The 25,246-nt window shown below is 34.7% G+C and overlaps 1 protein-coding gene and 1 pseudogene across 3 annotated transcripts in view; one reads left to right on the plus strand and one right to left on the minus strand.

The window, feature by feature from the left end:
• CUL2 (cullin 2) overlaps nt 1-23,745 on the minus strand; it is a gene marked incomplete at both ends in the record, with an annotated part of 63,932 nt that extends 40,187 nt beyond the window's left edge. Inside the window, 5 exons of one of the 2 annotated variants that reach the window (XM_084254391.1) lie at nt 7,067-7,149; nt 10,400-10,505; nt 15,870-15,964; nt 20,319-20,421; nt 23,609-23,745. In XM_084254391.1, coding sequence (XP_084110517.1) covers nt 7,067-7,149; nt 10,400-10,505; nt 15,870-15,964; nt 20,319-20,421; nt 23,609-23,727 — 506 coding nt within the window. The remainder of the gene's footprint in view (nt 1-7,066; nt 7,150-10,399; nt 10,506-15,869; nt 15,965-20,318; nt 20,422-23,608) is intronic. The other variant, XM_084254390.1, reaches the window with a different exon arrangement.
• On the plus strand, nt 13,987-15,094 carry LOC311183596 (heterogeneous nuclear ribonucleoprotein A1-like 2; annotated as a pseudogene). The gene is made up of 2 exons: nt 13,987-14,002; nt 14,211-15,094. The product of its transcript is annotated as a heterogeneous nuclear ribonucleoprotein A1-like 2 (transcript).
• Nucleotides 23,746-25,246: the final 1,501 nt, after the last annotated feature.

Here is a 25,246-nt window from a genome sequence, read left to right on the forward strand (position 1 = left end):
TGCACCAACTAACCAAAGAGAGGAAATTTAAACTTTAATAAATTAAAACAATGAGTAGAAATGAATTAAATATATTTAAGTCTATAAGTTCATCATGATATATTGAGGCGGGGAAAGCTAAGTGGTTACTTTCTAACAAACAACTCATTAACCTGACAGGTGGGTAAAGAAAATGCAGAAAACATCATTTGCATGTAGCAACCCAGTTTTCCCAGCACCATTTATTGAACAAACTTTCTTTGCTCCAATGCATAATCTTTGCTCCTTTGTCAAAGATTAGTTGACCATAAATCTGTGGGTTTATTTCTGGATTTTCTATTTGATTCCATTGGTCTGTATGTCTGTTCTTGTTCCAATACCATGCAGTTTTGATGATTATGGCTTTGTAGTATAGTTTGAAGTCTGGGAGTGTGATGCCTCCATTCCCTTCTTTTTTTTTCAGGAGAGCTTTGGCAATTCGGGGTTTTTTGTGATTCCATATGAATTTCATCAATAATTGTTCTATTTCTTTGAAGAATGACACTGAAATTTTGATTGGAATAGCATTGAATCTGTATATTGCTTTTGGTAGGATGGCCATTTTAATAACGTTTATTCTTCCAATCCATGAGCAGGGGATGTCTTTCCATTTCTTTGTGTCTTCTTCTATTTCTTTTAACAGTGTTTTATAGTTGTCTTTGTATAGGTCCTTTACCTCTTTTGTTAGATTTATTCCCAAATATTTGATTTTTTTTGTTTCAATAATAAAAGGGATGGTTTTTTTGATTTCTTCTTCTTCAGATTTATTGTTTGTGTATAGGAAGGCTACTGACTTTTGCGTGTTGATTTTGTATCCTGCCACTTTACTGAACTGACTGATTAGTTGAATTAGTTTTTCCGTGGAGTTTTTGGGGTTCTCTATGTATATTATCATATCATCTGCAAATAGTGATAGTTTGACTTCTTCTTTTCCTATTCGGATTCCTTGGATGTCTTTCTCTTGTCTTATTGCTCTGGCTAGGACTTCCAGTATTATATTGAAAAGCAGTGGTGAGAGTGGGCATCCTTGTCTTGTTCCAGATCTTAATGGAATTGCTTTCAGCTTTTCACCATTGAGAATGATACTGGCTGTTGGCTTCTCATAGATGGCCTTTATGATGCTGAGGTATGTTCCTTGTATCCCAAGAATTTCAAGGGCTTTTATCATGAATGGGTGTTGCACTTTGTCGAAAGCTTTCTCAGCATCTATTGATATGACCACTACCTCACACCATACACAAAAATCAACTCAAAATGGATTAAAGAACTAGACATAAGACCTGAAACCATAAAATATATAGAAGGAAATATAGGCGAAACACTACGTGATTTGCATATCAAAGACATCTTTACAGATACATCACCCAAAGCAGTGATAGTGAAGGCAAAGATAAACAGCTGGGACTACATCAAATTAAAGAGCTTCTGCACAGCAAAAGAGACAATAACAAAAACAAAGAGAAACCCCACCAACTGGGAGAACATTTTTGCACACAACACTAATGATAAAGGACTGATCACAAAAATCTGCAAAGAGCTGATGAGACTCAACAACAACAAAGAAAATAACCCAGTCAAAAAAATGGGCAGAAGAGCTAAAAAGAAACTTCTCTGAAGAGGAAATGCAAATGGCCAGCAGGCATATGAAAAAATGTTCAACATCACTTGTCATCAGGGAAATGCAAATCAAAACTACCATGAGATACCATCTTACACCAGTGAGAATGGCACATATTAAAAAAACTAGCAACAACAAATGTTGGCGAGGGTGTGGAGAAAAAGGAACTCTTCTGCACTGTTGGTGGGAGTGCAAACTGGTCCAACCACTATGGAGAGCTGTGTGGAGATTTCTGGACCTACTAAACATAGAGCTTCCATATGATCCAGCAATTCCACTCCTAGGTATTTACCCAAAGGACACAGAAACATCAATTCCAAAGAGCACCTGCACACCTATGTTTATAGCAGCACTGTTTACAATAGCTAAGCTTTGGAAACAGCCCAAATGCCCAAAAATAGATGACTGGATCAAGAAGATGTGGTACATATATACCATGGAATATTACTCAGCATTCAAAAAAGATAAACACATGCAATTTGCAGCAACATGGATGGAGCTGGAAGGGATCATGCTCAGCGAAATAAGCCAAAAAGAAAAAGAAAAATACCGGATGGTCTCACTCATAGCAGGAATCTAGAAAACTTAAATAAGGGACCAGGAAAATGAATAACTATAAGAAAGTGAAAATCAAAATCAACAAAAAACTATGAACCAGAGACACTTTTTGGGGGGTGGGGGGCGGGAGGGGAAGGATTGGGGTCAGAATGGGGGGGTTGCAATTGTATGGGGAATATAAAAATAAAATTTATTATAAAAAAAAAAAGAAAGAAAATGCAGAAAACAAACAGTATTCTGCCTTTCCTACATGAACTTTATCACTGAGAAACCAAACAGTAGATATGGGGAAGCATGTCTTTATAAAATTATTCCACGTAAAAACTCAAAATAAAATGACAGAATTAAAGTGGTAACACTTTACAAATCTCAATAAAGGAAAAGATGTTGCTATTTTGTATCAATGGGTGCTTAAATTTTTAAAAAAGCGAAAAAAAAATCATATATTTTGAAAGAGCTTTCCTAGAGGAAGCAACCTGAGTCTCAGTAAGCCAGTCGACTGTCAATTTGCAGGAAATACAGAGGACAAAGAAACATATTTAAATGAACCTCATGAATGCAATCAACCAAATGCAGATGATGGAAAAAAAATCTAAAGATCAAATAGCCAGGATTCATCAACAAATAAATTACAAGGGAGAAAAGAGGACAGAAGGCAAATCCAGTCGATTAAAACATTTCAAATATAAACTCTTTAAGATAAACAACATAGAGTAATAGATAATATAGTCTATGAATACACACACACACACGAGTAAAACCATAAAGGATGAGAAAGAAGGACCACCTTAAAAGTCAGGACAGAGGTAGAGGTTACTTTTGGAGAAAAGGAGGGAATAGGACATGCAAGGGTTTCAAGATGGATGGCATGATTCTATTTCTGTTTTGTGTGCATATGAATACCAAATATTTTTATATGAGAAGGTTCCAAAGTTCACATCATCTTCCTAAATATAAAGATTCCTCCCGAAAAGATGAAAGTCAATGTACTTATACATTGAGATACAACCAAATTATTGTCTGTAATTACTTATGAGGAGAGAAAAGGAAATCTTAGGTAAAATGATATTCACATTTTATGGGCCATATAAACATTTTATGAATATTTTTAAATAATCATAGTCTCACAGGAAGTAGCAAAAATAATATAAAGCAGTGCTGTGTACTATACACCTAGTTTTTTTCAATGGTAACATCTTTCATAATTATTACAATACTGAAGTCTGGAAGTAGATATTGGTATAATTTATGGACTTAACTAAAATTTCACTGTTTTTAGAGACACTCTTGTGTACGAGGAATTCCTTGGAATTTTATCACAAATCTAGTTTTCAGGGCACCAACAACATATTCAAGATCTAAAACTATTTTATCACACAAAGGAATTCCCTCATGCTACCACTAATATTTTCTAGCCTTTAATATATTTAAAAGCACTCTTAATACTTATATAATAAAGAAATCCAAAAGATTATGAATTTGCTGATACTTGTCTTGTGACCCAGTATGTGGTCTATACTAGAGAATGTCCCATGTACACTTGAGGAAAATGTGTATTCATCTTTTGGGGGCTGCAGTATCCTAAAAATGTCTATCAACTTTCTTATAGGTAGTCTAATTCTTTTTAAGGCTAATGTGCCCTTATTACTTTTCTGTCTCATCGCTCTGTCCATTGGTGAAACAGGGGTGAAGTCCCCTGCCAATGTCTGTATTCAGATTTGATAGGAAATGCCTTATATATTTTGGTGCTCCTTTATTTCATGAGTATATACTAATTAGTATTATGTTTTCCTGATGTAGTGGTCCCGTAATCATTATACAGTGTCTATCTGTGTCTCCCATTACCTTTTATAGCTGGAAATTCATTTGGTCTGACAATGGTATGGTCATAGCTGCCTTCCTTTGGGACCCATTTATTTGCAAGATTCTTTTCCAACCCATTATTATGATCTTATGTGTATCTTTGGAGCTCAGGTTTGTTTGCTGAAGAGAACAGAAAGTTGGATTCTGTTTCCTACTTCAACTACAAACTCTGTGCCTTAAAATTGGTGAGTTAAGTCCATTTACAGTTAGTATTGATATGTGAAAGTCTGTTGCTGCCTTCTTGTCCTTAATTCTGTGGTTCTATGTATCAATATTTCGTTGATCAGTTCTTTGTGTATGTTCCTCTGTTCCATTTCTGGGGCACAGAGGATTGGGGTGCTTATATTCTATTGTTTTTCCTCCTACAACAGGGTAATTCTTCAAGTGTTTCTTCATTTGTTTTCTTTAATTCAGATCTCTCTTTTCTTCGTCCTGGATTCTTCATACATTATCATCTTCAAGGTAACTGAATCATTCTTCCATTTGGTTTATTCAATGTCCACAGCTTTCTCCAGAATTTTGTTATCTTCTCTATTGATCTTTTTACATCCTGCATTTCCATCACTTTCTTATCTAAAGCCTCAATTTCAATCTTCTGTTTGCTAATTTTGTTTCTCAGGAAATTCTTTTGTTTTTGTGAGTGTTCTCATATAACCGTGGGAGCTTTTCTGTGTGCTCTGTTTTCTTTCATTTCTTTATGATCGCAATTTTGGACACTATGTATGGTACAGAGAACAAATCTTCATGTGTTATGATTGGGTTCTGGAGATTTATTATCTCTCTGTGCTGTATTATTCCCTTGACAACTGAGGTTGCTGTGTGTTGTGTTTTATCATTGCTTTGGGGGCCAGTGCTGATGTAAATGGGTCTTCTGATGGGCAGAGGTAGGCCCTTCACCCATGTCAGGAGCTTACTGGGGCCATCTCTGGAGTCAGTAAGCTCATTTAATTCCTTTTTAACAAATATTCACACTTAGGAAAAATTTACTAGTATGTTTACAAGAGACAATTCATAAAAGTATGACTAGAAAATTACAACAATATTTTCATTATACTTTTAATATAAAACAGCTGAATTGCCAGTAAAGGAAAATATTAATTATTTCTTACCAAGAGATACTATATTAAAACCTACAAATCTTTTTTTTATAATAAATTTTATTTTTATATTCCCCATACAATTGCAACCCCCTTATTTTGACCCAATCCCTCCCCTCCCGCCCCCTACCCCCATAGAGTATCTCTGGTTCATAGTTTTTTGTTGATTTTGATTTTCACTTTCTTATAGTTATTCATTTTCCTGGTCCCTTATTTAAGTCCTCTAGATTCCTGCTATGAGTGAGACCATCCGGTATTTTTCTTTTTCTTTTTGGCTTATTTCGCTGAGCATGATCCCTTCCAGCGCCATCCATGTTGCTGCAAATTGCATGTGTTTATCTTTTTTGAATGCTGAGTAATATTCCATGGTATATATGTACCACATCTTCTTGATCCAGTCATCTATTTTTGGGCATTTGGGTTGTTTCCAAAGCTTAGCTATTGTAAATAGTGCTGCTATAAACATAGTGGTGCAGGTGCTCTTTGGAATTGATGTAAAACCTACAAATCTTGTTGGGATTGTTCTTTTAGTTAACATAGTCTAGCAGAAAAAAAGAGAAAGGATAAAAACTTGTACACTGTTTTTCTCTGTCTTGCTATCTTTGGAAACAATGCAATTATTAAAAGAGTAAATGACAAATTTGTTTTACAGAAAAATAGCTTATAGTTAAATTTCCTAGTGAAAGTATTCACAGAAAAAAAGTTGTCTAATTTGTGCCACCTCAAAAATAAGAATTATGCCTCTTCAATGAATGATATGTAAAGAATGCTATATTTACAAGAACACAACATTCAATATCTTTTAAGTAAACTAAAAAAAAACCTTCAACCTGTTTTGTTTTTTTTTTTAAGATTTATTTTTATTTATACAAGAATCGGGGTACAGGCTAAGTGCACAGGAGGGTGAGAGGATTCACCAGAGACAGAGCGGGGAACAGAACAGGCAGACTGACGAAAAACACTGCTGAGGGGAGAAGCAGGTGTGGCAGGAGAGGTCTGTCACACCACGTGGGACCCTCGCTGGCGGCCAGGGATCGAACCGGAGCTACAGAGGCTGCGGACAGCTTCACAGGGCTGTGCTCAACCGCCTGCGCCACCAGGGAGGCCCCTGTGGTTATTTTTTTTAAACCCCTATTTCCTACTAGGAATCCCACAGTAAGAACCATTTGTTGCTTTGGAAAGCAAATTCAGATGGAGTAACCCATTGTCACAATGAAATTCACTGGTCTAAATAATTTCTATAACTTCAGTTACATTAACCTGAAATTTATTATACATGCGTCTGTGTGACTAACTTTTAGTGTTTTTGAATTTCTATAGCTGAAGTCTAGTAAAAATCTTTCAGGACAAAACTGAGCCAAAGATGTTCTTTTTCTGAACTCCACAGAAAAACTTCCTCTGTCCCAAACCCGATCACACAACAGTTAGGAAAACAGTGAACCACTCTGTGCTATGAGTGGGACATCATTTCCCCCTTAAATTATCTCACAATAATAGGCAAATTACTGATTTTACACGGGGCTCTGAAAAAACTAACGAATTAGAAGAATTTATTTTCTTGAATGTGTTGTTATCCTTGTCAGAATTTAAACTGAGACAATACTGTCAATCAAGTGAGCACTGCTTGGAAGGTTTAAAAGGGTACAGGACAGAAAAACAAATAACTTCTTTCAAGGACTTGTTCATTTACTCACTATATCAGGTAATAAGTAAAGACCAAAGATCTGACCACCCCCCATAAAAAAAGGATTATAAAGCAATTTTAAAATACTGATATTAAGATATAAAATGAGGCTCCTTACAGGAAAAAAAAAAGCCTATCTATACTTAAAAGCCATGCAATTTTATATTATTTTAAACTATTTCAAGTACAAATTATAATTTCCTCATGAAATTAAATGACAATACTCACTTTTTAATTTCTCGAAGCAGCATTCGGATAAGGATGTTCTGAAGTGGTTCAACCATCAATTTCCTCCACATATCCAATGCTAGCTGCCAGGAAAAATAAAAATTATCAAAGGTGAATTACTTAATATTTGTTTTTAATATTTAAGAAAATTTTAAATAAAATACCTACCAAATGAAGCATTTATAACTAATATTTCAAAATTCAAATGAATACTATGTATAAGGAAAACATTCCTAAATTAAAGTAAAATGAGCATCATAATAAACTTGCACAAAGAACAAAATTAAGGTTTAATTATTAATTGAAAATATCACAGAAATAACTGATTGTCATAAAAGCTTAATTTATTGATTGTTAAATGCCCTATACCAAAGTGGGGGGGAGGCTATAGATATCAATACTATATCAGAAACAAAGTAGCTATGCTTAATAAAAGGTGATGGGCAATTGGCTGGATTTTTAAACTATAAAACCTCTGATATAAACATAAAAGGGTAAATCAAGTTAACGAGTAATGAAATAAAATAACCTCTGTATTTACTACCCAGTTTAAGAAATACAAATTTACCATTACCATTGGCCGAAATGTCCTACTCCTTTACCTCCCCTCCCTCAGTTTATAACTATACTACATATTGTATAAAATCATTCCCTTGTTTATAGTTCTACCAATTGTGAAAATATCCCATATAGTTTTGAAGTTGACCATTTCTGACCTTGAAAACAAAATCACACTGTACACTCCTTTATGAATGATTTTAAAAAATTTTACTTTGTTATTGAAATTCATCCAAATTGAAAGATATAGTTGTAGTGCAATTTTATGAGTATGTCATCATTTATATTTCCTTTCTACTGCTAATGATATGTGTTTGTGATTTCAATTTTGTGCAACTAAGTATACCACCACTATTCTCATATATATCTTATGGTGCAAGAAAGCAAGATGCTAAGCTGCAAGGTAAGTTTTATTAAATGAAGCCAAATAAATGAAGCCAAGTGGTTTCCCAATTTACATTTGCACAAGCAATAAATGAGTTACCATGAGTTAATATCTCTGACAACTAGTACTGCAGGGCTTTAATGAAATTTTGCCAATCTGTTGCATATAAAATGGTATCTCCACAACAATCTCCTGTTGTATATAAAATGGTTTTACATGTTATTTTCATTACTGAGGCTGGGTATCTTTTTATGTTTATTGCACATTTCAGGTTATATTCAGTAAAATGTCCATTTATCTCTTTTGTCCATTATTCTACTGTTTGTGTTGTTCTTAATGAAACATAGGACTTCATATTATGAAATGGGAAACAGGAAACAGGAAATAGGAAACATACAGTGATTAATCCCTTAACAGTTTAACATATCACAGTTTGTGATGTTTGAGTTTCTTTATATCTTAATATATATTAATGTACTCAAATTTACCAAACATTTATCATTAGTATTTTTTGAATGCTTTTTACGAACTCTTTCCTTAAAGTTGCAGGGATATCTATGCTTCTCTATTTACTGCTTTCCAAAACTTTTCAAGTTTTTCCTTTCACATTTAAGCCTTTAAACTCTTATACATTTTCCCCAAACAGAATGCAGATTACTTTAGTATCAAAACTGATTGCCCTGTTTCCAACTTAACACATCCATACCAGCACAAGTCTGTTTTAGCCTTTCTTTTCCATTTCCCTGGGGTAACTTTATTCTGATCTATTGGTAATTCCATTTCAAATAAATGAAAGCATCTGTCTTCCCACACGGAATAGCCCTTCAACTTTTTTTGTTTTTAATAGCACAAATGGGGTAAAAAAGGTACATAAAAAATGGAATGCATAAGAAAATAGAATATTATAGCTGGGAGAGCAAACTTAAAAGCCTTTGAAAGACAGTTGTTAGGGCCATCAAAATTCAGGATATGCTGTGACCCTAAAAATACCTTTCATAGAGAGATACCCACTCTATGAAAATTTCTGCTCAGGTCCAAAGAAATATATATATAAATATAACTTCATGAGTACAAATTTTTGTATTTTGATCAGTGCCTGGCACATGGAGTCCAACAAACATATGACAGATAAGTGATAATGTCCATTACAATATGTTTGTTAACAACAAAAAACTGCAAACTAGGGGAAAGTTTAATAATAAACAATAAATTCCTATCACTAGTATAGAATTTTAAGCTCTTGCTAAATGTAAACTTGCGTGAAAAGAACTCCTAGATACATTAACTAAAAAAAATCAAGACATGTTACAAATCTTTTTTCCCCTATAGTTTTATTCTTATAAAATATATAATGTGTCCATATTTTTTCAGAAATCAGTTTCCCCTTTGTTAAAGTTTCTACAAACTATTTTCTTCTACTAATTTATCTACTTGCCTACCTTATAAGAAATTCATACCGGATATATTCTCCTATGTATAATTTATATGGATATTAGAAATTTAGACTGCTTCACCATTTGTAACCCTTTTTGTTTTTAAAATTTATTTATATATGCACACAAGAGCTGGGGTATATGCCGGAGGTGCAGGGAGGGAGGTAGAAGGATTCACCAGAGTGAGTGGGGAGCAGAAGAGGCGGACTGACTGAAATACAATGCTGAGGAGAGCAGCAGGCAAGACAGGAGAAGTCTGCTGTGCCATGTGAGTTTGCTCCCTGGCAGGGGATCAAACTGTGGCTGCAGTGGCTGTGAACCGGGTCATAGTGCTGAGACTTAATCCCCTGCGCCACTAGGGAGGCCCCATTCATAACCCTTTTTAACAATAATTGCAAGTAATAGTTTTAAACATTTGAACTTCTGTACCCATACTTGCTATTCTACAATACAGATTACAGTATATGCATTACATAATTTGCCACATTTACATTTGCACTGTACCTTAAGAATCTAAGTACTTGATCTGCACATTTCATTGCTTTATTTTGAATTTAATCACTTTTCATAGTGAAAATAAATTTGCTATGTCCATAAACTTGTATCTTCTCTCTTTTAGGGTCTTTCTTAAGTCCATGCCCTTTGTACTTTTTACTTACAAGAGTCTCTATATTTTCTAAATATTTTTATGAACTTTTCACATAGCAGAACTATTAATCTGTCACTCAATTCACACATCACTAATTATTAAAACAATAGTCACCACATATTCTGTTCTTAGCTATCAGAAGATTCTTAGGAAATCATTTGGTATTATATTTATTTAACATTTTGGATGTTCTAAAACTCAAAAGTTTTAAGATAGTTAATTCTGTCCTTAAAAAAGGACAGTGAATCAAATTAACTCAACATATAAAAATATTTTTATATTTGTCAGTCATTTGAAGAATTCCCTACCTCTCCTATTTCCATGAGTGGTTCATTCATATCTACACCACCATAGCCATATTGAAGGTCAGCTTCTGTCAATTTATTTTTTTTAATAAACTGGGTATTGAGATACCTGAAAAACAAATACAACATCACTGTATACACAATGTCAAGAATAATAGGAAAACAAATAATTCGCAACTTCAGAGCAATAACTTCAGGGTTATAAATCAGCTAGAATAGTTTAGTAATGTATCCAAAAGAAATTATGTAATAATTAAAAATGTAATTTTTTTTAAAAGATAAAAATTATAAGCCCAAATTTCACTGTCATGCTCTAAGTGCCAAATAATAACACCTTTAGAGTAGGGAAGAACAGCAACAACAAAAAACCTATCACTCAAGAGTTTTGTTCTAAAAATATCCAATGTTTATATTTTAATAGCTCTTATCCAAGAGTGAGACTTTTACAATCTAATTTGTTCATTCCCAGGTTCTTCTTGGTAAGTCAATCTAAAAATTGCTAAAAGATAACAGTTAAGCCAGTTCTCTATATTTTATTGCCAGGAAAAGATGCAATTTTTCATTTTTAAACAAAGAATATGTTGCAGTGGGTAAGAAAATGCAATAGATTATTATAAACAGTAAGAAAAGTTTTAGCAAAACTAACAGATTTAAGATCATTTTGTGTACCAGAGGAAAACAGGTTTTCAGAAAAAATGTTTTCTTAAAAAAATATTTTAAGACCAACATCTGTGACAGACTCTAAGAATTACTACAATGAATATAGAGTTCTAAAATTAAATAAGACCTGTAGAAAGGACCTGTAATATTCAAATACTCACTTTTCTCCATCCTAGATTTCCTTAGAATGTGTTTTAACATTCATCACCTAAAACTCTTTGTAGGAAAGGTTCTGCCAATTTGTAAATAACTATTGACAAAATAAATATTTGGGCAACAACCACAAAACCTCTATATTAAAACACACACTTTCTAAATTTTCACTGCATCAAAATTGAAAGCAGAGACAAAAAAAAATTCAACCCCATTAAGTATCAGCAATTCTAGAAGATGATAAAAATATAATTCTTGGAATCACCCTCAAGCAGCATAACCATAACCATTTCCTACACAAGTTCCACTCTTACATTCACTAACTTCAATCCTCTAGACCCAAGTTTTATAACCTTGGTGCTCCATTTGACATTGTAGTATCCTCTGACATACATTATAAAGTCTTAGTTTATTCCCTTAAAAATGCCATTTAACCTTTCCTTCCATGTGCACTATAATTCTCACACAATTCCATGCCTTCCAGCTGAGAAAAAGGAAATAAAATCGTGAGGCAGAAGTAAAGCTGAAAAGGTAAATGGCCTCTTCATTGAAAAAAGACTATCTGGGATAGGGCCTGAAATATGTGGTAATATTATTGTCCTCATTTTATATATATCAGAAAATTACAGATTGAGCTTAAAGAACTTGCCAAAGGTGAATTTGCTAGTACAAATTTGCTAGCAGAGCTAGCACAGAAATTCCTGAGTTCTCTCAGTCTCCTTCAACAAGTACTGACATAGTACCAAGTACATTCCAAGTACTATGCCAGGCACTTGGGCAGAAAAATGAAAATGTCTTTTCTGCATACACAAAGCTTATACACCTAGTAAGACATACACACCAAGCAAATGCAATATTTTAATAATGATATGGGTTCCCTGAATAGAGGAAACTTCACAGTCCTGTTTTTATCATTCACATATGCCTTCCTGTATAAATCCTTTGCTCTGAACCAGTTTCATTTGTGTTTAGTGGTACCACTGCCATGCCATCTGAATCATTATCTCATCCATCCATTTTTACTTCCTTTCAACAGTGCATCTTCAGTCCTCCTAAATTAATTATGGTCTCCTCCCACTACTTTTCTTTTTACTTCCAATGCCATTTGCTTACTGTCTCCTTGAATCATGGGCAAAGCTCTTAAGATTGGTCTCTATTTTCTGTTTTGGAATCGCCAATACTTAAAAAATCCTGCTTTCAGGATTCTTAAGAATCGTACAGTAGCATCCTTGTAACAACACAGTAAATTTGTAAATATGTAAATTTCTAAGCATAGTGTTTTGTTAACTCTGAAGAAGTAGCTGCTAGATCTGCAGCGATCTGGATTCACTAATTCATTCCAAGTATCTGTACAGATACTGCTGTGCTAGGACACTATCAGTGTTAGGATCACTGTTAGTGATATATTTTATATCTGATTAGATAAGTAACTGTTCTCTTTCCTTAAACTAACTTACATTAAATATATTAATAAGGCTTTTCTGCAGAACTGGCAATAATACAGTAACAATACTCAACAACAACTAACAGTCTAAGATAAATTTGTAATCTCAAAAAAATCAGGCATTGCAATCTATCTTAGAAAGATTCCATTATGAAAAACACCAATGCTATCACATACTGGATTTCAATAGTTGTTAAACATCTTAAGCACTCCACTCCAAGAGTTAGCAGAGTCAAAACAGATATGGAGAATTGGGAAAGGTAGGCAGGAATGTCATTATTTTTCCTTAAAAGCAGAATCCCCATTCAGTAAACTATGCTAAGGCATACCCATCTTAAAAGTCAGAAGAGGATAGAAATTACTTCCTAAGTATAATGAAAAAACGCAAAAAAAAATTGACTTTTTTTCTTTACATTTCATTACACAGACCATGACTGGACATAGAGCTAGCCTGGATAACCTGACTACTCAACACGTAGGTTGTGAAGCAGTTATCATCTAATCCTTGTCAACTATATGCTTTATAAAAAAGCATCTAACCAATATTCTACCAAATATAATTAAATAATGATCAGTTTCTCATGATTCTAACACCATAGAAGTCAAACAAAATACTCTTAATGAGACATCTACCCTAAATCTTTTCTATAGGTAGTGGAAAGTTACTAAATGATTCTTTTTTTTTAAGATTTATTTATTTATGCATGCAAGAACTGGAGTGTAGGCCAGAGGTGAGGGTGTGAGAGGATTCACCAGAGACAGAGTGGGGAGCAGAACAGGCAGATTGACTGAAATACACTGCTGAGGGGAGCAGAGGGCGAGACAGGAGAGGTCTGCTGTGCCATGTGGGTTAGCTCCCTGCCCGGGGATCGAATTTATGCTGCAGTGGCTGGCAATAGCTGGATAGCACTGTGTCTTTAACCACGGCGCCACCAGGGAGGCCTCTACTAAATGATTCTTAATAATCATCAAATTTGCACTTTAGAAAAGATAACAGGAGAGGTTTACTAGATAGGAATAATTAGAAATCAAAAGCTAAGAGACAAGTTACAAGGATTTTATCTCTAATGGTTCATCTGAGAAATGATAAAAAACTTTAATAATGCTTTAACTTTCCTTGAGCAAAGGAAATGATGACTTGAAAAGATAATTGGAAGATTTAACCAACAGAGGTCAAGTAGAGAGGATAATCCTAAGTGAAGGATAACTGAGACTTGTGGCATTTATGTTCTGGTGTACACTACTGTTATTAACTAAAATTAGGAATAGTGGGGACAGTGTGTGTACAAAAGATAACCTTTGTTTTGAATATCTGCACTAGTGCAATGTATCCATGGAACATCCTGGAGGTATAGGAAGCTAAGCTAAGTAAAAATACTCCTCTGACACTAGGCCAGCTAGAATAAATACACATTTTGGTGCTCACTGATAAACACCCTGTAGCTAAAACCAGGAGCAACTGAGATTACTTAGAAAGAAGATGTATTGTGGCCCATGAATGCTGCCAAGTAAGCACTATAAAAGTCTCCCCTTCTATCCCATGACATCATGTCTTAGACTCTCCCAAGGAGCTGGAACAGCTCAGAGGCTCTTTATCAGAGGTTTAAGTTTTGAAACAACCAATGCCAGTCTGAGAAGCCATTTTGAGCAAAAGGGAATGCTCACAGACTATGTGGTAATGAGAGATCCAAACACCAAGCCAACCAGAGGCATTGAGCTTATCATTTGTGGCAAGTAGAGATGGGTAGAGCCACAGATTCAAGGCCACAATAAGATGAATGGAAGAGTTCTAGAACCACAGAGGGCTGAATCAAGAGAAGATTCTCAAAGACCTGTTGCCTACTTAAGTGTGAAAAAGATTTTTGTTGGTGGCATTAAAGAAGACACTGAAGAACATCAACTTGGCAGTATGGGAAAATCGAAGTGATTGAAATTATGACCGATCCAGACAGTAGCAAGGAGAGACTTTGTTTTTGTAACCTTTGAGGACCATGATTCTCTAGACAAGATTGTCATTCAGAAACACCAAAACTGTGAATGGCCACAACAGTGAAGGAAGGAAAGCCCTATCTGAGCCAAGAGATGGCAGGTGCTTCATCCAGCCAAAGAGGTCGAAGTGGTTATGGAAACTTTGGTGCTGGTCGTGGAGGTGGTTTTGGTGTGAATGACAACTTTGGTTGTGGAGGAAACTAGTTGGTTGAGGTGGCTTGGTGGCAGTGGGGATGGCTATAATGCATTTGATAATGAGAGAAGCCAAATTTTGGAGGTGGTGACAGCTACAATAATTTTGTCAATTATAACAATCACTCTTCAAATTTTGTACCCATGAAAGGAGGAAACTTTGGAGTTGGAGCTCTGGCCCCTGTGGTAGTAAAGGCCAGTTCTCTGCTAAACCACAAAGCCAAGGTTATACTCCTACAGTGTATGACATGATTGTATAAATAATGCTTTGAGACCCAACTCCACTCCTCAGTTTCTTCCCAATAAGAAAATGAGGAAGGGCCCCATCTGTGGCCCGGGCCACACTAGGCAAAATTACCATTATATCTATCATAGGCTGCAACCATTTCCAGAAGAGACACCAGAAGTCCAAGGATGAAAGGTGCAGGGCTGATGCCACTATTCCTGATTTAACCACTGCTGTTCAATAAACAAATCTCTGCCTTTCCCATCTAGGTATTTATTCTCATTGTCTATGTAAATAGGTTAGAGAATCAGCACAGAGAGCTATGGGTACACACAGGACTAGCAATTACACAATCTAAGTAAGAGTCTGAGCAGACATGTGGGTGGTGGTGTGGAGGAGTGGGTAGGAGGGGGGTGGTTTAGAGAGAGGAATGTGAAAAAAATACCAGAATTCGTCATTCAGAGAAAGAGAGAAAAGCAATTCAGACAGGCAGAATGTCATGAAGAGAGGCAGAAAAATGTAACATACCATGGACCTATATGAAACACATGTTATATAGTCCCAGACAATCTGAAGCAAGAGCAAAGCCATAAAACACATTTTATTTCTCACAGACAGCTTTCCACAATTGGGATTTAACACAGACTACAGACCTTTCCCCATAGCAAAGGAAAGTCCATAAACAGGAAATGCTTTACAGTTTAGGACATTTCAGTGGATGAAAGGTAATTTAAAAAAAAAGCCAACTCCTAAAATCATAAAGGCAGCCAATTCTGTTTAGATTGTCAACAGTTTTAAAACATACTTACCTGTACAAGCAGTCCATATAGTCTGCACCTTTGCTATATTCCTCCCAATACCTATGATACATAACAAGTACTTGTTCTTCAGACTCCAGAACTTTCTACATAAAGAAAAAAAAATACTTTTACTGGAAGGCATTAATAATTTTTATTTGTAAACTGAAATTTTTCAAAAACCAATGTTCTAAAATAATTTACATAACTCAAGCATTTTTAATTGAATTTACAAATTACATTCTAATTTAACTACTTTTAGAAACAATGAGATTGGTGGTAAAACATGAATTTTAGATATGAAAGTGAAACATCCATACTGCAAAGTAAATTGTTATTGTCCAAAAGGACAAAAGTAACAGCTGTGATATTGTCTTTGGATGAGAATACAACATTAATATCAGTTTAACGTAGAACACAAGTCTATTGCCATCTATGTGTTTCTTCAAATCCATCACTTTCAATTAGACTGCTAGTTATAGATCATCTCTCCAAATTATTCTTTGCAAATAATATTATGAAGATGAACATTTTCCCACATTCCCCAAATAAGTTGTTTCATATTTACTTAACAGAAGCCTATTATAGTTTGAAAAATAAAAATCAAATTAAAATCTGAGGTCTAATTTTTATTTTTTTTAAGCAAGGTTTTTTTTTTTTTAAAAAAGATCTATTTTATTTATACAATAGGTAGGGCACAGGCCAGAGGCACGGGAGGGTGAGAGGATTCACCAGAGACAGAGTGGGGAGCAGGACAGGCAGACGGACTGAAGACACTGCTGAGGTCTGCCATGCCATGTGGGTATCTCCCTGGCAGGCAGGGAATCAAACCTGTGCTGCAGAGGCTGCGAACAGCTTCACAGTGCTGCGCTCAATCTGTTGCGCCACAGGGGAGGCCCTGAGGTCTAATTTTTAAAGAAAATCTAGTCGAGTCAGCATTTCATCCTTTTTCATAGCAGTATAGTAATCCACTGAGTATATATTCCACAATTTCTCTATCCATTGGTCTGTGGAAGAGCACTTGGGGTGCTTCCATAATTTGGCAATTGTGGACAGTGATGATATTTATGTACATTGGTGTAGACAGATCTTTTCATATTAGCGTTTTCATATTATTTGGAGAAATACCAAACAGAAATATTACTGGACCAACAGAATTTCCATTTTTGTTCCCTTAAGCAATCTCCATACCATTTCCACAGGACTGCACCATCTTACATTACACACCAGCAGCGGATAGGACTTCCTTTTTTACCACAACCTAGTCAACATTTATACATTCCATTCTTTTTCATATGGGCCACTCTTACGGGGTGAAATGTTACCTCGATGTGGTTTTAATACACATTTCCCTGTCCCAAGTCTGTGGGCCATTTGAATATCTTCTTTAGAAAAATGTCTACTTAGATCCTTTGCCCATTTTATGATTAAGGTTCTTTCTTTCTTGTTGGATTGTGGAATTACTTTGTAAATTTGGAGCTTAACTCCTGATCAGGTGTGTGCTGTACAAATATTTTTTCCCATTCTGCAGGTTGATTTTTAGACCTTAGATTTCTTTTGTGATGCAGAACCTTTAAGTTTGATACTTTTGTTTCCCTTGCTGTTAAGATGAAGTCCCCTATGTAGTGTCCTCTGTAGTGTGTCCTCTATGTTTTACTTTAAGTACTTTATGGTTTTGGTTCTTATATCCATGTCTTCAATCTATTTAGAATTTTTGTGTATGGAGTTAACTGTGGGTATGGTTTCATATTTTACAAGTGGCCATCCATGTTTTCTAACACCATTTATTAAAGAGCCTACCTTTTCTCCATTGTATGGCCATAGCTCCTTTGTCAAAGAATAACTGTCCATATTCGAATGAGTTTATCTCTAAGCTTACTACTATATTGGTCTGAGTTTCTGTTCCATTCCAGTGCATACTGTTTTGATTACTCTTGTTGGGTAATACAATTTGAAGTCAGGAAGTGTGATACCTCTACTTTTCTTCTTTTCTCTCAGAACTGTTTTAGCTATTTGGGGCTTTTTGTGGTTCCACATAAACTCAATTAACATTTATTTCCTTGAAAAAAAAAAGAACTCTGTGGCACTTTGATTTGTATTGCATTGATTCTGTAAACTGCTTTTGATAATATGGCCATTTTAATGATGTCAATTCTTCCAACCCATGAGCTCAGGTTCCATATCTTTGTGTCTTATCTCCTTTAACAAAGTTTCATAGTTTACAACATACAGGTTGTTCAACTCCTTTATTAGTTTACTCCCAAATATTTCATTCTTCTTGGTGTGACTCTAAAAAGAGTCACACCATTTGGTCACACTCTTCTTGGTGTGACTCTGCACTCTTTATGGAGTCACAATCTTCTTGGTGTGACTCTGTATTCTTCTTCATTTCCGTTTCTTTTGATACATTGTTTGCATGTAGAAATGTCACTGATTTCTGTGTATTGATTTTGTGTCCTGCAACTTTATGATATTCATTTATCATTGCTACAAGTTTTATAGTCTCGATTTCTCTAAGTATATTAACATGTCATCTGCAAATAGTGGCAGTTTCACTTCTACTTTCCTAATGTGCATTCATTTTATATTTTTCTTGACTAACTGCTGCAGTGAGGATTTCCAAAGTATGTTCAATAACAGTGGTGATAGTGGACTTCTCTGTCTTATTCCTGATCTTAGTGGGAATGCTTTCAACTTTCACATCCAGTGTAATGTTGGCTGTTGCTCTGTATATACTGTTCTTATAATTTTGAGATAAATTCCATTTATTCCCATTTTTGTGGTCTTTATCATAAACAGGTGTTGGCTCTTTTCAAATGCTTTTTTGCCATCTACTGAGATGGGCAAGTGGTTCTTGTCTTCCTTTTTTGTTGATCTGGTGAATGAAAATGATTGATTTGCATATGCTGAACTAGTCTTGCATCCCTGAGATGAAGCCTACTTGACCATGGTGAAAGACTCTCCGGATGTTGTTTTCGGTTTCTTGGGATTCTGTTGAGGTATTTGTACATTTATGTTCAATGCACTCGTAGTTTTCCTCCCTTTTCAATTTTTTTTTGAAGAGTTTGAATAGGATACGTATTATACATCGTCTTTGAAGGTTTGGTAGAATTCACTGGAAAAGCCATCTGGTCCTGGACTTCTGTTCTTAGGGCGACTTTTCATTATTTTCAACTTCAGTACATGTGACTGGACTATTTAAGCTGTCTATTTCATCCTGAGTCAATCTTGGAAGGTTGTATGAGTCTAAAAAATGGTCCATTTATTCTAAGTTTTCCAGTTCGTTTGCACAGAGATTTTTTGGGAAGGTTGTTACGATCTTTCTTAGTATGTTAATATGTTAGAATTTTGCCTCTTCCATTTCCGATAATATTGATTTGGGCTTTCTCTTTTCCTTGTAAGCCTACCTAATAGCTTGTTGATTTTATTTTTTCAAAGAACCAACTCTTGGTTTCACAGATCTTTTTGGACTTTCTTTTTGTTTTCTATTTTATTTATTCTTGCTTAAATATTTATTATTTCCTTCCTTCTACTGGTTTTTGATGCTTTTGTTTTCTTTCTCTCGTTTCCTCAGCTGCAGTTAGATTGTTAATTTGAGATATTTCTTGTTCTTCATGCGGGTCTATATTGCTACAAATTTCTCTCACAGTACTGCTTTTAGACCATTCTATAGGGTCTGTTAGCTTGTCTCTCCATTTTCTTTCTTTTGCGTTGTTGGTTTTTGTGTTTGTGTGTGTTTTTGTTTTTGTCTCTCCATTTTCATTTTCCGTTTTCTAGATACTTTTTTAAATCTCTTCTTGAATTTCTTCAGTGCCCCAGGAGTTGTTCAAAAGCATTTTGTTTAGTCTCCATATTACATGCTTTGGCTTGTTCCAGGATTCTTTTTTGCGATTAATTTCTAGCTTTATAGCATTGTGATCTATGAAGAGGCTTGATATAATTCCTATTTTCATATGTTTTCTGAGACATGTTTTATATCCTAGTATGTGATTTATTCTTGAGAATATTCCATGTGCACTGGAGAAGAAAGTATAGTAATTTCTCAGTTTTCATTTAATTTTTTTATTAAATGTTATTCTTTTAAACTTGAAATTTTAACACTTAATGCTTAGATGATGGAGGTAACCTACCAATAGTACTTTTTTGCCCATCAGTAAATAAATTAAAAATAACAGTTATTAATATGCTGAGTATTTTTAGGAGATACTGCTGCTGATTGGACAGAATACAAAAAGTACAATTTGTTATTATGTGTTAAAAACAATAAAAAGTGTTCATGACTCATGGCTCAATAATTCCATTTCATAAGCATTTATCCTATAAAAAAATTTGGATTGTTACACAAAATAATTTTTAGAAACAGAATAACCTTAACTTAATATAAATTCTACATTGGAAAACAGTGAGCTAGTCAAATAACTAGGCAGCTACAAATATGTATATCAGGTATGTACCATTTACCTTGTGCAAATGCCGTACGTGATTTTCCAAAAAAATCTTAGTTTCTGTATAAAGTCTTTCTCCGAGGGGTTCAGGATAGGCCACACATAAAGCATAGATATCTCTAGTTAAAATGTTAAGGTTTTCATAACCATTAGAGATATTACTTTAAAACATGTGAGTTTGTTTGGCATTAAAAAGTGGAGGACTGACTTACTTCTCAGCTTTGGACTTGCACCAGGGACTTGGGGTTCTTAGAGGAGACATGGAAAAGAGACATGTAGAGACACTTGGAAGAGACATGGGTGAGGGACCCCTGGGGGGGGCTGACAATGGCAGTTATTATCTTGAGTTGTACTTTGATTTGATCCTTTCATCCTAGACTTGCCTGGCACTTTTGACTCCTTCCCTATGGTTCCCCACCAGAAAGTGCCTTAGACTTGTAGCAAGCTTTTGGGCCTCAGCAGTCCTGCTACAGATGAATCCCATTTGGCTGGACATTTACCTTCAAGGAGATGGGTAACTTTGGGCATTTTATTGGGAAATATTATCCTTTCTCTCTTCTCTATGCACACTAATTTGCACACATACTTTCGGATCAAGTATGCTTTGTCTTTGTGTGCACGGGTGGCTGGACCCCTTTGGAAGCATGCAAGTTTGGGAGTCAAGGGGGGGCAGGTACCCTTGGTCACATGTTAACAGAGTTACACTGTGTGCTTTCATTTATATAAAGTTCCAAAGACAGAATTAGTCAATATTGTTGAAGGCTGTATATATAGTTGAAGGCTGTATATATAGTTTTACAATTTATAAAACAAGGAAACAATAGGTGCAAAAGTCAGAACAGCAGTTACCCTGAGGAAAAGAGCAGACTTGTGATCTGAGAGGAGAATGTGGAGGAGGCAGGATGCTGACAGAATTCTATGTAGTTATTATGCAGGTGTTTATTTTATAATTTGTCCAAAACTATAATAGATAAGAGTTACCCACTTATCTATTATATTTCACATATACACATCCAAAAGCTTTACAAAAAATCAAGTACTAACAAACATGGTGGTATACAAATCTGGGTAGACATTTTTTATTTTCAAAATATTTAAGTTCTATGGCCTCTAAAATGTCCACATAAGCTATCTAATGATCAGAAGTCAACATTATATTCTTGATCAAAATAATAGGGAAAAGGAGGTCATTTTACCTTAGAACAATTAACAATCTAGCCTTTCATTTTCCAAACTAAAATTTAAAGTAAGAGTATCTTTTTTTAATTTTACTGTTTTGCAGATAATTTTTATTTTAAAGGAAGTAGGAGAAAATTCATCAGCAGGTCAAGAATAACTGAAGTATCTGGAATAGATCAAACAATGAACATCTTAGAAATAACAACTGAAGGGACACTTACAAAGAAAGTCAGCTATTTAGAAGCCATTTACAAATCAACCAATTAACTATATATTCTATACATTACTAAAGAATACAATTATTCTTTTCTTTACCTCATGCTCACATTGCCTTTTCGTATTATCTTCTATAACCCAGCCCTTCTCTCTCTCTGCTCACTTTTTTCCATTAAAATAGCCTTGAAAGTACCTAAGTACTTGCCTAGTCCAATCTCATTAAACATAAATAGACTAACATTTTTTCAATTGTGATTAAGATTCATGATCCAAAATAATCATCCCTGATACGCCACAGAAAAATATGAAATATTAATCTAATAAGATCTTCAAAGGCAGAATCCATATCAATTCTTTATATATGCTGGAAAGTGTAAGGAATTAGATGTTAGAAATTGTCCATTCAAGTCTATGCTCTAACAACTACTACCTGTATGATTCTGAGCAAATACCAATTATTAGTTTCCTCATATATCACATAACAATATTTATATATGCCTCATTAATATATTGCTTATTTGGGGGTACCCAATAACAAGAAAATATGTAAAATATCCTTGCAAGCCAATGTTAAAAAATGAAACAAATGGGGTCATTTATGCCAAGCTCCACCATGACTTAATAATATAAGTGCAGTTTCAGAATCTCGTAAATTTTATAACAAATCAAGTGAAACTTGCTAATGGGAACTAATGAGCTAATCTATATAAATCCCCCTGTCTTCTTCAAAGGAAGGCGGCTTTGCCTGAAATAACATTTTCTTTTATTTTTACTAATAATCTGTCCCACCTTAACTATAAAAGTCTTCCATTTTGTATAACTCCAAGAGCTCCTTTCTACTTTCCAGAAGACATTCTACTGCTAGATAGGCTCATAAATCATTTAATAAAGCCAATTAGATCTTAAATTGGTTGAATTTTGTTTTTTAACACTATGAAACCTTCCATAAGACATTATCATCATTTAATGGATCTTTGGCACCTAGAACATAGGTTGTCTATTTCTTACTGGCAAGTGCAGCTGTAATGAATTAAATGGTTTCCTGTTAAGTCTAAAAGAAAGTCACTGTTTCAGCATTGATATTCAGCTTAATATTAACAACTGAGTTAGGCATTGAGAACAAACTGAAACACTGTCTTATGAAATCCAACATTTTCTAAAGAACATATGTTCAACATAATGAGGGCAGTCATCTTTAGCCCCAGAAGACTGCTAGAGAGGTGCAGCAGATGGCTGGGATGGAGGAATATAGGTCACTGGGTTTCAGACTGTCCTAGGGAAACTATATATAAAAACTACATTTTCATAAAGAACTTCTAATTCACAAACACAGACAACCCAATTGAAAAACAAGTTGCCATCTTACAATCATTGAACTTGTTCATACTCTCCCTAGAACACTCTTCCCCCAGGTATCTGCATGACATGCTGCCTTGCTTTTCTCCAATCTCTGCTCAAATATCAACATCTTCAGAGTTTTCCTGATGACCTTTCTAAAAGAGCTGCATACATACTCCAACCATTCTCCATATCTTATCTTTTTATTTTCCTTGATATATTATTACCTGCTATGAGAAGCACAACCATCAGATTTTTTTAATCTCTATTTATTGCTTGTTTCTCTTAGTAGATAAAAGGAATCAGTGGTTTGTTTACAACTGTATTCCCAAATCCTGCAGTAGTGCCTGACCTATAATTAACACTAAGATGAAAGGTTATCAAAGATTGTAGATTGCCACATATGGATAATAAACTTGAAAATGCAAACATTATATTTGAAAGTAATCACATTAAAACTTCATTGCACAACATACTATCATTTTTTAAAATATTCATTGATGTTCATTAATAAATTTATCAACACACTATCAACAAGAAACTCATCAAAGCCAAATGCCAGTAAAAGGATACGAGAAGCGATCATTCCATGTTGCTCTTTCGACATATTCCAACATAACAACAGCTTTGATTGTCGTTAAAAGTTTGTTCCATGTTTCATCAAAATCTACTACTCTTGGTTTCAAAGACATTGTGCAAGTTTAGTGTTGAAATCTGTTAATTAAAAACAACAGTATGGTTAGCATGGATTCTACAAGATAAGTAATTTGTGTTTAAAGTACCATATAATAATATAATAGACAAAAGGGGTGATAGCACATAGTAAAAACACAATGAACACTGACTGCCGTTTTTTTTCATGACTGTACAGACAGGGATTCTATAGAATATTTGCATTCATTATAAACTCTAGGAAATGGACAGCTTTTAGTACAAATTATTTATAATCAAGAGCACTGTTCCAAAGATTCAGAAATCTCATTTCAGAAGTACTAAAAGAAAGAAGTCAGTATCCTATTAGACAAAAATCCAACTCCCACCATGAAAAACATGTACGACACTCAATAAAAGGTTCTGAACCATCAATTTAGGTAAACCGATTGGGGAGGAAAATTTCCATTTACACTACAAAAAAAAAACTCGATGAATTGTAGAGTAGAATGCAAAATAAACATGAACTTTTAAGATAAAAAAATGTTAAAGTTCAAAGAAATATCAGATTTGCAGCAGAGAGCTTTAGGGCTATATCCCTCAGTCTGCAACTAACAGGGCTCCTTAGATTCTCAAATTATGCAATCTCACTTGAACGAAAAGCATAGCTCTAGCATAGGACCTCAAGTTCTGGTGAACTTGACTTGACCACTCCGGTAGCAGCCAATAGACTCCCCTTTTGCATAGCAGACAAAGCTGTTTTCTAGGAGTTAGCCAGTTTTTGGAACAAAGTGTCCCAAATTACAGAAAGTTGATTCAAGGTAGATTCCAAATCTCAGTATCATATTAGAGGAACAGAATTAAGAGAAATCTTTTAAATTTAAATACACAAGGGGATATTTTCTGGCATATGTTTAACATCCTCCCCATAGTTTTCCCTTATAACCGAAAGTGTGAAACACTAACTTAGTCTATTGTAAGGCCAAACAAGAAAGAAATTATCATTTCTCTTGTCTCTCACTGAAGGGTAAAAAAGGGTGCAGGCAAACAATGGGGGTAGGGGAAAGAATAAAGAAAAAGAGAAAAGGACAAAGAGAACAGATAGCTACACACCCCCAGCACACAAACTGGAGGTAGCCCTAAGCTGTTCTTACCTTTCTGTCCATCAAAGATAGAAATCTAGAAGCTTCCAAGCAATAGATTTCAAGAAAAAGGAATAAGACAGCGGCCAAGCAAAAATCCAAAAAATATGTGTCGATTTAAATCAACAATCTTTCTTCAACATCAGAGAGACTCCTCTTCTATACCTTCACCTTCCAAAACTAACTAGAATGTATAAGCCATAATTTCACTGGATGTGTCTATATTGGGAGGAGGGGAGAAAGAACTTATTCTCTAGCTTTAAATCAGTCAGTTCATTCCTTTGTAACACTCCAAATGCTCTGGATCAGGTCCTTAGCAGCTTCAGTTTTTATTAATCTCTTATTCTTCAAAGAAGTAATAACTAAATATTGTAAAGTGCTTACTATGAGCCAAGCACTATTCTAAGTGCTTTATATA

Source organism: Talpa europaea, assembly GCF_964194135.1.
Source record: "Talpa europaea genome assembly, chromosome: 14".
Lineage (NCBI taxonomy): Eukaryota > Metazoa > Chordata > Mammalia > Eulipotyphla > Talpidae > Talpa > Talpa europaea.